The sequence below is a fragment of the Hylobates moloch genome, unplaced genomic scaffold (assembly GCF_009828535.3).
Source record: "Hylobates moloch isolate HMO894 unplaced genomic scaffold, HMol_V3 SCAFFOLD_21, whole genome shotgun sequence".
Classification (NCBI taxonomy): Eukaryota; Metazoa; Chordata; class Mammalia; order Primates; family Hylobatidae; genus Hylobates; species Hylobates moloch.
The window spans coordinates 943,147-955,651 of NW_026652296.1; the positions used below are offsets into that span (position 1 = coordinate 943,147).

The window sequence follows — 12,505 nt, forward strand, 5'->3', positions numbered from 1 at the left end:
AAAAAAAAAAAAAAAAAAAAAAAAAGAAAATTAAACACAAAGAGAGTGAAAGAAATAGAAACAACAAATTAATAAAAAATAAACAAAATCAACGACAGACCAACCAAGCCAAAATGTGTTTTATTAAAAGACTAATAAAGTAAATAAACTTCCAGACTGCCTTTTGAAAGCAGAGAGAAGATTCAATCAATAACAGGAATGAAAAGGGTGCTATAACTATAGAGTCTCTGGGATAGTATGAAAACTGTTATGCCAACTAATCAGGAAATTTATATAAAGTACAAATTCCTATTTAAAAAACTAACTTACCAAAACTGACCAAAAAAATTAGAAAATCTGAGTAGTCCTATGTCTGTTAAGGAAATTGAATCAATTATGTGAAGTGTTTACACACACACACACACACACACACACACACAAGCCCAGAAATCAGTACCAGTGAATTCTAGCAAACATTTAAGGAAAAAAATACCACCAACATTACACAAACTCTTCCAGAAAACAGAGTAAGAGGAATCCTTCCCCACCTCATCTTATGAGGTATAAAGCTGATACCAAACTTTAAAAGGACTTTATCAGAAAGGGTAGTTATTGACCAATATTCCCTCATGAATATAAGTATAAAAATCTTAGATGAAATATTTGCAAATTGATTTAATAATATATAAAAGGGGATAGGCCAGGTACAGTGGCTCAGCCCTGTAATCCCAGCGCTTTGGGAGGTCAAGGTGAGAAGATTGCTTGAGGCCAGGAGATGGAGGCTGCAGTGAGCTATGACTGTTCCACTGCACTGTGCACTCCAGCCTGGGTGACAGAGACCCTGTCTCTTAAGATATACATATATATACACACACACGTATATATACACACGTATATATATGTATACACACACGTATATATATACACACACGTATATATGTACACACACGTATATATGTATACACACACGTATATATACACACACGTATATATATGTATACACACACGTATATATGTACACACACGTATATATATACACACACACGTATATATACACACACGTATATATATGTATACACACACGTATATATGTACACACACATATGTATATGTATACACACGTATATATATACACACGTATATATATGTATACACACACGTATATATGTACACACACGTATATATATGTATACACACACGTATATATATACACAAGTATATATGTATACACACACGTATATATATGTACACACACGTATATATGTATACACACACGTATATATATACACACACGTATATATGTATACACACACGTATATATGTACACACACGTATATATATACACACACGTATATATATGTATACACACACGTATATATGTACACACACGTATATATATGTATACACACACGTATATATATACACACGTATATATGTATACACACGTATATATGTACACACACGTATATATATGTATACACACACGTATATATGTACACACACGTATATATGTATACACACACGTATATATGTATACACACACGTATATATGTACACACACGTATATATGTACACACACGTATATATGTATACACACACGTATATATATATACACACGTATATATATGTATACACACACGTATATATGTATACACACACGTATATATGTACACACACACGTATATATACACACGTGTATATATATGTATACACACACGTATATATGTACACACACGTATATATGTATACACACACGTATATATGTACACACACGTATATATATGTACACACACGTATATATATACACACACGTATATATGTATACACACACGTATATATGTACACACACACGTATATATACACACGTATATATGTATACACACACGTATATGTATACACACACGTATATGTGTATACACACACGTATATATATGTATACACACATGTATATATGTACACACACGTATATATGTATACACACACGTATATATACACACACGTATATATGTATACACACACGTATATATGTACACACACGTATATATGTATACACACGTATATATATGTACACACACATATATGTATACACACACGTATATATATGTACACACACGTATATATGTATACACACGTATATATGTATACACACGTATATATATGTACACACACGTATATATGTATACACACGTATATATATGTACACACACGTATATATGTATACACACACGTATATATATACACACGTATATATGTATACACAGACGTATATATGTACACACACGTATATATATGTACACACACGTATATATGTATACACACGTATATATGTATACACACACGTATATATGTACACACACGTATATATGTATACACACACGTATATGTATATACACACGTATATATGTACACACACGTATATATGTATACACACGTATATATGTACACACACGTATATATGTACACACACGTATATATATACACACGTATATATATACACACACACGTATATATGTATACACACACGTATATATGTACACACACGTATATATATGTATACACACACGTATATATGTACACACACGTATATATATGTATACACACACGTATATATATGTATACACACACGTATATATGTACACACACGTATATATATGTATACACACACGTATATATGTACACACACGTATATATGTATACACACACGTATATATGTATACACACACGTATATATGTATACACACACGTATATGTATAGACACACGTATATATGTACACACACGTATATATGTACACACACGTATATATGTACACACACATATATATATACACACGTATATATGTATACACACACGTATATATGTATACACACACGTATATATGTATACACACACATATATGTACACACACGTATATATATGTATACACACATGTATATATGTACACACACGTATATATGTACACACACGTATATATGTATACACACGTATATATATGTACACACATATATATGTATACACATACGTATATATATGTATACACACACGTATATATGTACACACACGTATATATGTACACACACGTATATATATGTACACACACGTATATATGTATATACGTATGTATGTATATATTATGTTTAATATTAAAAAATCAATCACTGTAATTTACTACATTAATCAAATAAAGGAGAAAATAACCACCTCACTGAAGAAAGAATTTGGAAAAAATAATGCATTCTCTTGACAAAAACTCAGCCTATGTAGAAATAGCACAGGGCTTAACCTGATAAGGCACATCTATCTGGAAAAGGCAAAACAGACAGAAAACAGCTCAGTGGTTACGGGGCACTGGGGTAAGGGCTGACCTTGGGGTAATAGAACTGTTCTCTACATCAATTGTGATAGTGGTTACAGGATTGAATTCATGTGATAAATAAAACTCACAGACCTCTTCTCAAAAGGGTGAATATTTCTGCACGTGAATTACCTCTCAATAAAGAAACACAGGATACCACCACCCACCAGAGTAGCTCAAGTCACGCTGCCAAGCGTTGGTTGCCAAGGGTGTCATGTAACGGAAGCAAGCATACACTGTTGATGGGAGTGTACACCGGCACGACCCCTTTGGAAAATAGTTCAACATTTTCTACTAACGTTGAAATCGTGCACACACTGTGGCGCTTCCACTCCTGGGTTTACACCCAGAACAACAGGCGCACGGACACCAGAAACACAGGCAGGATCCCTCACACAGCATCTACACAACAGCCAGCCTGGACACAAGCCACACGTCCATCAATAGCAGAACAGATCACACAGGGGAATACTATACAGCAAAGAAAATGGACGGCTGTTACACACCATGGGGCGAACCTCACAAAATGCCCACCAAAGACACAGACATGAGGGAGTCACTACGGTGGGATTCCACTTAGCGTAGGCAAACTAGTCTATGCTGTTGGAGGCAGCCGTCCGGGGAGCAGGGGAGGGTGGACATTGGCAAGGGCACCGGGGCACCCGGGACGGTCTTTTTTCACCCCAAGAGGGGTTCGTTTTGGCCACCCCACAGTGCTGATTCATACAGTTAGCATTTACGCCTGTGTGCTTTTCCATCTGAGTTTTGAAAAGCTTTAAAATTAGCACCCGTCGTCAGGTTAGGACTGTTCCATGCTCTAGGAACAGGGTTCCCCGAAAAGGTGTCCTCAAGGTCCTGCTCCCGTAAACAAGGATGAACGCGTGGGGAGCACATGCTTCTGGGGTTTGCTGTGCAGAGTCCAGGCTGTTCTGAATGCCTCTGAGGCACTGAGCCTCGTTCTGAGGAGGCAGTCGTTTCTTTAAAAAATATGGACCGGGTGTGGTGGTTCACACCTGTAAACCCAGCACTGTGGGAGGCTGAGGAGGGCACATCACCTGAGCCAGTTCAAGACCAGCCTGGGTGAAACCCCTTCTCCACAAAAAATACTAAAATGAGCCAGGAGTGGTGGCACACACCTGTACTCCCAGCTACGCAGGAGGCTGAGGTGGGAGGATCTCCTGAGCTCGGGAGACTGAGGCTGCAGGGAGCTGTGATCGCACCACTGCACTCCAGTCTGGGCAACAGAGCAAGACCCTGTCTTTAAAAAAATAACAAATTTAAATTAAAAATAAAAAAATTAAAAGTACGTACTGAATGCCTTCTGCAGGGGCTGCGTGCCAGGGACAGAGGAGCCCCATTCCCTGTTCCATGTCATACGTGATGGGGAAAAGGAATGTGCGGGCAGCAGAGACCGAGGCCAGAGAGGTGCTGACACTAAGGGGCTGGTGGGAGGGACACTGTGGGCCTGAGTGGTGGCTGCGGCCACCACACTGACTGTCCTCAGCACGTGCTAATGGGGAAGGGGCCTGGGAGGGCACAGGTTCTCACCTGCCATGGGCTTCACCTGCACCAGGTAGCCGAGGCCGCTCCCCTCCGACTCTCTCCACTTCATCTGCAGCCGGTCCTCAGGCAGCACAGACAGCCTCAGGAGGCCACTTGCTACAGAAACAGGACATAGTGGTCAGGACTGACCTGGCCTCCCCATCCACCTAATCAGCTGTGGGGGGTACAGGCATCCTGCCCTCAGTGTTTGGGAGGGACACAGTCCTATCCTGGGGGACCCTGAGGAGACACAAGCCTACCCAGGATGTCTGAGGGGGACTCAGACCCACTTGGGGATACGAGGCCTCACCTGGGTGCTGAGGAGAACCCCGCCCTCCCCGGGGTCCGCAGTCACAGGGCCACCCTGGTAGCTTCGGTGAGAGGGAGTCCAGTCCCACCCAGGGAGGCCCCAGCCTGGCTCCCTGGGGTCCCCCCACCAGGAAGGGGCTCAGGCCTATGTCTAGGAGGGCAGCAACCACTGCACTGGTGACCAGAGGCCCTGAGCCAACACAGCAGCTGACAACCTGCCCGGAGCCCTCAGCTGAGTCCCCTGGGCTGGGTCCCCTGAGCTGGGTCCCCTGGGCTGGGGCCCCTGAGCTGAGTCCCCTGGGCTGGGTCCCCTGGGCTGAGTCCCCTGAGCTGAGTCCCCTGAGCTGAGTCCCCTGGGCTGAGTCCCCAGGCTGGGGCCCCTGAGCTGAGTCCTCTGAGCTGGGTCCCCAGGACAAGTGGCCATGCAGCTGCAGACCCCTCGCTGCCAAGGTCACTGCCAGGTGCACATGCTCCCTCAGTGGGGAGTGTGGGTGCAGAATCCCACACTGGAAGTGTGTGCACGTTGGCACGTGTGTGCATGTTGGCACGTGTGCGCGTCCGCGCCCCCAAGACGAGGCTGCCTCCCGCGGTGGGGAATGGGTGTCCAGGCCATCTGAGAGGAGGGGGCGGCAGGGGCCTGGCCAACCTCCTGGGGCTCTGGAGAGGGTTGGTGCCCCCTGAAAGCTTCCGGGGCTCTGCACTAGGGGCAGCTATTTTTGGAAAATGGGGACAGAGATGGGCTTCTTTGTGCTGCCCCCCGGAAAGCTGGGGCTCGGGGGAAGAGCAGGGGCTGGGGGGCACTGGGGCAGACACAATGACCCATTCAGAGCGGGCAGCAGCTGGGCCGGGTCTCCGGATGGGGCTGAAAGGCAGGAATGTGTGGGGGATGAGGAGGGGGCTCTGAAGGCCAGCTGTGAGCAGGGCCCCTCCCGCAGCCCCTGCTTGTGAAGAGCCTCTGTTGCTCCACTCTGCCTGAGAATGTCAGGGACCCCTTCCCCAGCTCCCTGCTGGAGGACAGCACTGTTGGGACCTGAGCAGGGTGCTGGGCCGACAGCGGCTGGTGGGAAGGGCCCCACCCAGGACCACGCTCCCCTCCCTGGACTGTGGCCGCGCCCAGCCTGGGCCATCCTGGGAAGGGCTGCCCCAGCGTGTGGGCTCCCAGCCGTCCTGGGCTGGACTCAGGGCCCCCAGCCCACCTGGCTGTCCTCAGGGGCTCAATGGCCCCCAAAAGGCCCTTGTGAGGGGCGGCCCCATCGTGCTGAATCCTGGACTAGATAGAACTAGATTTGCCTTTGCCTAAACTCAAGTTGTTTCTGTAGAATCACTTACTGATTTGGCTCAAATTGACAGTGGAAGCTTCTTTCAAACTGAAATCTCGGCCCCCACTGGCCCCAGGGCAGGGTTACCCAGTCTGAGGTGAGGGGACCAAGGCACCTGCTCATGCAATGGTCTGTTGCCTGTGTGCAGGGCCACTGGGCACCTCAGCATGGCAAGACAAGCCATGAAATCCGGAGGGGTCTCAACACGCGGCTGCACGCTAGACCTGGGCTCCTGCATCTCACCCGCCCCTCTGCAACGGCAGTGGCACGTGGAGGCTCCCTCGCCCCGGCCTGTCAGCCCTGGTGGTGGTCCTTTAAATGCACATTAGAAGGGGGAGCTGCCGCCTCCTGCCTTTCACCCCAGCGGAATAAAACCGTCACTCAGTGGGAGCCCAGAACCTCCCAGGAGCTTGCAGGTGCCGGGAGGAGCCACACTGGCCCAGCCCAGAAACAAGTTTACAGCATGGCCGAGACCCCGGACCCTTCTCCACAGACACAAAAATTCACCTTCCTAGAATCAGTCTAAGCCCACATTTCTCAGCGGGAGGAAGCTGCTGCTCAGACAGGTGAGCTCACAGCATCCTCTGCCATTTCCCTTTGCTGCCATGGGCGGTGCCCTACGTTACCCAAACGCCAAAACCAGTAGCGGCCAGACTGGAGGGGCCTTCTGAGGAGGTGGTGCGGTCGCCCAGGGATGTGCACAGAGGAGGTAGTGCTGCGTGGAAATGTGAGTGCCGCACCGGGAGAAGCCAGAGGGCTATGTGCCCAGAACACCAGTGGGAGGCGTCAGTGGGAAGCAGGCAGGAGGGAAGGGAAGGCAGCCCCATCTTTACCCCAGCTTCCTGCTTCCTGGAGACCGCTCCAAAAGGTGTTCATGGAATAACTCTCAGCCAAGCATTCATATAACAGAGAACTAAACCACAGAGGCGCGTTCCCAGGCAAGGCTGAGGGTTTGGCGGGAGCACACGCTCCCTCCCGTCTGTCCCATCCTCTTGCCTTTGTTGTGGGAACTGCTCTGAATTCAGCAGGCATTCAACTTAGGAGGAGGGCCGGGCTCAGGGGCGGAGGGCTCGTCCCACGTGAGCACTGGTGGGGCAGGCGTGGCCTGGGGGCAAGCAGGGGCCCACTGCCAGTGTCCTTACCTTGTCCTTGCTCTCTTCCCAGGGTGGCGCCCAGCCACAGCCAGAGGCAGAGGCCGAGGTGTGCAGGGGCTCCAGAGCTCATGGTGCTTGGGCTGTGGACGGGAACAGGCCATGCCCTTCAGCCATCCCCCCGTCTGTCCCCTCCCTGACCACAACGCCAGAGCTTCTCCACATCCTCCAGGGCCAGGCAGGCTGTCGCCACACTGGGCTCCACCCCTCACGTGTGAGGACCAGGGGCCTGCAACCTGTTGTCTAGGGGATACCTCCCAGCTGCCCAAAACTCAAGGACCCAAGGCTAGAGCTGGGGCTGCCTTTCACTCCCACAACCCTCTTGGCATTTACACCACTGGGGGCTGCTGTGAGTGACAACAGGACCCCCAGCCCCCAGTTGTCCCCATGCCCAGTGCAGGGGTGGCTGGGACGGGCATGGGGCCTCCTGCTTGTGGGGCTCCGGAGGGCTGTGGAGGGCTGAGGCCAGGTGCGAGCTCTCCAGGCAACGTCTGATTGCTGGACACATGGAGTCCCTGTGGCCCCAGCCTCGCACTGGAGGCGGAAGGGTCATCAGAGACCTGTGGAGGACAGTGAGAGCTGCCTAGGCGGGAGTGGGGAGCAGGTGGGTCTGGGGGAAGCCAGCCGGGGGTGCAGGGTGTGTGTGCCATGGGCACGTGGCTCTGAGGCCGAGACAGGGAGGCAGCCAGGGCCACCGGAGAGCTGAGTGGGCTACAAGGAGGACCAGGGAGAACCAGGCCCGGCCAGGTCAAAGGGGCTGGGAGTGGAGGTTGGATTTGGGGTGCTCTGAGGAGCAGCTGAGGGGGACTCAGAGGCCAGGGTGGTCCAGTGACCAGTGCCCAGAGGTGCCACTCGGAGACGTGGGGGGCATGTCAGCTGCCAGGCCCGAGTCCTCCACCTGCCAACATGCCCAGGGCTGAAGGAGAAATGCTGGGGGTTCACCTGCACTCCGTTCCCCCTGCACCCCCAGTCCCCTGCACCACCCGCCCCACTTCCCCGCTCCCCACCGCCCCCCCCCCCCCCCGGCTCCCCCGCTTCCCTGCACCCCTGCTCCCCACCGCACTCCCCTCCCCCACACCCCTGCTCCCCCCCGCACTCCCCTTCCCCCACACTCCCCCTCCCTCCACACTCCTCCTCCCCCAGCACTCCACTCCTCCCACACTCCGCTCCCCTGCACTCCCGCTCCCTGAGACTGCTCACGCCAGCCCCTCACCTCACGCACCAACGCTGGCCTTCAGGAGGCAGACAGAGCACTCCTGGCAGGCCGGGCCCCTACCCCTCTGTGCTGAGCTGAGGGCATGACTTGAGTGCAGGCTCTGGCTCTGTGAGCCCCAGCCTCCCACACAGTAGGGTTCTAGGGTCCTGAGTGACTCAGGCCCCCCCCCCCCCCCCTGCAGCCGAACAGAGCCCCCCCCCCACTGCACGCCCCCTCCCGGTGTGTGACCCCAGTAACCCCACCAGGGAATCTGCCCCTCTGCAAGGCAAAGGCCTCACCCGGCGGGAAAGCCACCGGCTTAAATCAGGGACTTCGTGCCCGCCCGGCCGGCCAAGGGCAATCAGTAAGACCCAGGCATTGGAACAGGAGGCACCTGTGGGCTGGGCTCCCGATCTGACCACAGAGGCACCAGCGGGCAGCCCGAGTGCCCCCAAGTCCCTGGATCCTCCCACCTCAGAAACCTGGCTTGACTCAGTGGGACCCCTGCCAGGGCCACAGGCATCCAGCCTGAAGTGCAAGCCACTCTCTGCTCGATGTGCACCCTCCTCTTTCCCCCACGGCCCTGGATGTTGTCTGAGACCACCAGAAGGGAGCCCCTGGTGAGAGCTCAGGCAGCCCCCGGCTCCCACTGCCCCGGCCCCTCCTGGCCACACCCCGTGCTGGGCACCCCCGTCCTGTGGCTCACAGGGGCACTTGGCCTCTATCTAGACTTTTCTGAAAGTCAGTCATCCTCAGATCACAGGCTGAGTGGATCTCCTGGCAGCCCCTTCTCCACCCAGCCTCAGGACCACAGGGAAGTCACCCACCTCCTCCTACTCCCGGGGCTCCAGTCCTCTCTCCTGGAGTGCGCTGGTCCACTCTGGTCCTGCTGCGGCCACAGGAAGGCTGGAGCTTATGAAAGGCTTCTCCTCCACGGAAGTCACTGCCCCAGCCTACCCCCCCCCCCCCCCCCCCCTGCCTGCCTCTCTCCTCCCCTCCCTTTGCCCTCCACCCTTCCTGTCTGCCACCCTGGGCCTCTCTCCAAGAATGGGGACCACAAAGATCCCAGCATGAAGGACCCCACTGCACAGCAGGGCAGCGTCCCACCAGTGACAAGGCAAGGGCTGCACGGCCCAACACTTTCACTCCTCACTCCCAGAGGGTCCACCTACAAGGAGGGGCTCATGGGGAAAGCCACTCAGATGCCAAGGCCGCCACGTGTGGGTGCTGGACACTAGGGGCTCTGGCTGCCCACTGTGGGGAGCAGCCTGCAGCAGCACCTGGACCCTCACCCATGTGGTCACCCTTCCCCTCCCCCAGTATGCCCTCCCAGCCCATCCTGACGGCTCCCACCGCCCAATCCACTTTGCAGACTGGTGCCGGTAACCAGAGCTTCAGCAGGTACCCAGGCCTGGAAAATAGGCCCCTGACCCAACAGGACCCTGGGCTGCTCCCATCTGGGACCAGCCCAACACCGGCCCTGCCCCTGCCCTGGCCCCACCCCTGCTGTGACTTAAGGCCCCACCTAGGCAGCGTGGAGTCCCGTAGCACCTGCCGGCTATAAAGGACCCCCGCTCACAGCTATCCCTGCCCCAGGACTGCCTGGGAGGTTACAGATGCACCCCAGCGGCCCCTGCCCAATGACTGGGTGGTGACGCAAGTGTGGGCGTCCCGGCCTCGCTGCACAGCCTCCTGAGAAGCTCACCGTCCTCAGCTCAAGGTGGATCTGGCCGAGGCATCTGCCTCCCCGATAGACACGAGTGCACCCAAATACCTATCCCCACCTCTTCTGCCTTTAAGGACCCCAGCCCAATACCATGCGTCACACGGGTGCTTCAGGGCCACTGGAGGCAGCTGTCGGCCTTGTGAGCCCAGTCCCCAAGCCCATGCCTCCTCCGCACTCAGGACAGTGCGAAAGGGCCAGCGCCTCGAGGCCTCCTGACCCTGGGTTGCCTGAGGCCCGAGGGAGGATGAGCCTGCCTCTCCCGACCCTGCCTGCTGCTCTGGTAGCTGAAGAGAAACCACTTGGCCTGGCCCCGAGCTCAGCCTCCAGAGGCAAGAGATGAGCTGGAGGTGCTCGGTGAGAGGCCAGCGCTGGCACAGCGGCCACAGAGGAAGAGGTGACACCTGCTGGAGGCAAAGGCCCAGGCTGGATGCTGCGGAGGAGGGGGCCAACCTCCCCACCACCTCCCCGGATCCCTGGGCCACACCGATTCGGACTCAGGATACACCTCTTCACGAGCACCTCCTTTTTCTTTTTTCTTTTTTTTTGAGGCGGAGTCTGGCTCTGTCCCCCAGTCTGGAGTGCAGTGGCACAATCTCGGCTCACTGCAAGCTCCGCCTCCCGGGTTCACGCCATTCTCCTGCCTCAGCCTCTCCAAGTAGCTGGGACTACAGGCGCCCACCACCACACCCGGCTAATTTTTTGTATTTTTTAGTAGAGACGGGATTTCACCGTGCTCTCAATCTCCTGACCTCCTGATCCGCCCGCCTCGGCCTCCCAAAGTGCTGGGATTACAAGCGTGAGCCACCGCGCCCGGCCGAGCATCTCCTTTTTCTTGAGACAGTCTTGCTGTTGTCACCTGGGCTGGAGTACAATGCTGCAATCTCGGCTCACTGCAACCTCAGCCTCCCGGGTTCCAGCAATTCCCCTGCCTCGGCCTCACGAGTAGCTGAGATTACAGGCACCCACCACCACACCCAGCTAATTTTTGTATTTTTAGTAGAGATGGGGTTTCACCATGTTGGCCAGGCTGGTCTCGAACTCCCGACCTCAGGTGATCCGCCTGCCTCGGCCTCCCACAGTGCTGGGATTACAGGTGTGAGCCACTGCACCCGGCCGGCCCATGGCTACCTCTTGCACAGCCCATCCCGGGGGAGCAGCCTGGGAGATGGTGTCAGGTCGACGTCCTGGCGGGCTCCCAGGGGGCTGGTGGTGCCTGCAGTCCTGGCCACGGCCAGCGGAGGGCGCCCAGCCTGGCAGACAGGCACCAGGCACCAGGCACCGGGCGCAGGGGTGCAGCCCCGGCTCACAGGCTCCTGGGAACACGTGTGTGCACCCACATCCCACACATGCAAGCCAGGGTCAGGGTCATCACAGACCAGGCAGTCAGGTACTCAGCACTCCTGGCTCATGAAATGTGAGCTCCACAAGGGTGGACCCGTCTGCCTTTTCACCCCGCCCCTGCTCCTGGACACCTGAGGCCTCTGCAGCACTCCTCAGACCACTTGGCAGTGATCCGCTCAGGCAGGGCCGGCAAGCTGCCTGGGTCACGAATGACAAAGGGACAGGACAGAACCTGGGTCGGCCACTGTCCTCTCCTCACCAGGGTACTGTGGCCTGAGGCCCCAACCCCACAGGAACCCCCCGCATGCTTATGGCCAGTCACACATCACCTGGTTCCAGGTGGGGTCCTAGACCCAGAGGTCCCAGAATTGGGGATATGGCCCCAGTGGCCTCCTGTGCAGCCTCCAGCCCCCGAGAAGTCTCAGTGCTCTGGGGGCTGATCCCCCAACCCCCACCTGACTGTTGGCTGGGTCAGAACAGAGCAGGGCCAGGCCCCAAGGCCGTCAGCCTCACCCAGTCCCCTGTCAGCCAGCGATGGAGGCTCACAGGGCAGGGCTTGTCCCCGGGAGGCTCAACAGGGGGACAGCAA

The 12,505-nt window shown here is 53.8% G+C and overlaps 1 protein-coding gene across 1 annotated transcript in view; it reads right to left on the bottom strand.

Annotated features, from left to right (window-relative positions):
* Positions 1 to 9,863, bottom strand: part of COL20A1 (collagen type XX alpha 1 chain) — a 40,345-nt gene extending 30,482 nt beyond the window's left edge. The window contains exons 1-3 of the mRNA XM_032142007.2: positions 9,677 to 9,863; positions 7,646 to 7,737; positions 4,882 to 4,992 (exon numbers count right to left, since the gene is read on the bottom strand). Coding sequence (XP_031997898.1) covers positions 4,882 to 4,992; positions 7,646 to 7,727 — 193 coding nt within the window. The 5' untranslated portion in view covers positions 7,728 to 7,737; positions 9,677 to 9,863. The remainder of the gene's footprint in view (positions 1 to 4,881; positions 4,993 to 7,645; positions 7,738 to 9,676) is intronic.
* Positions 9,864 to 12,505: the final 2,642 nt, after the last annotated feature.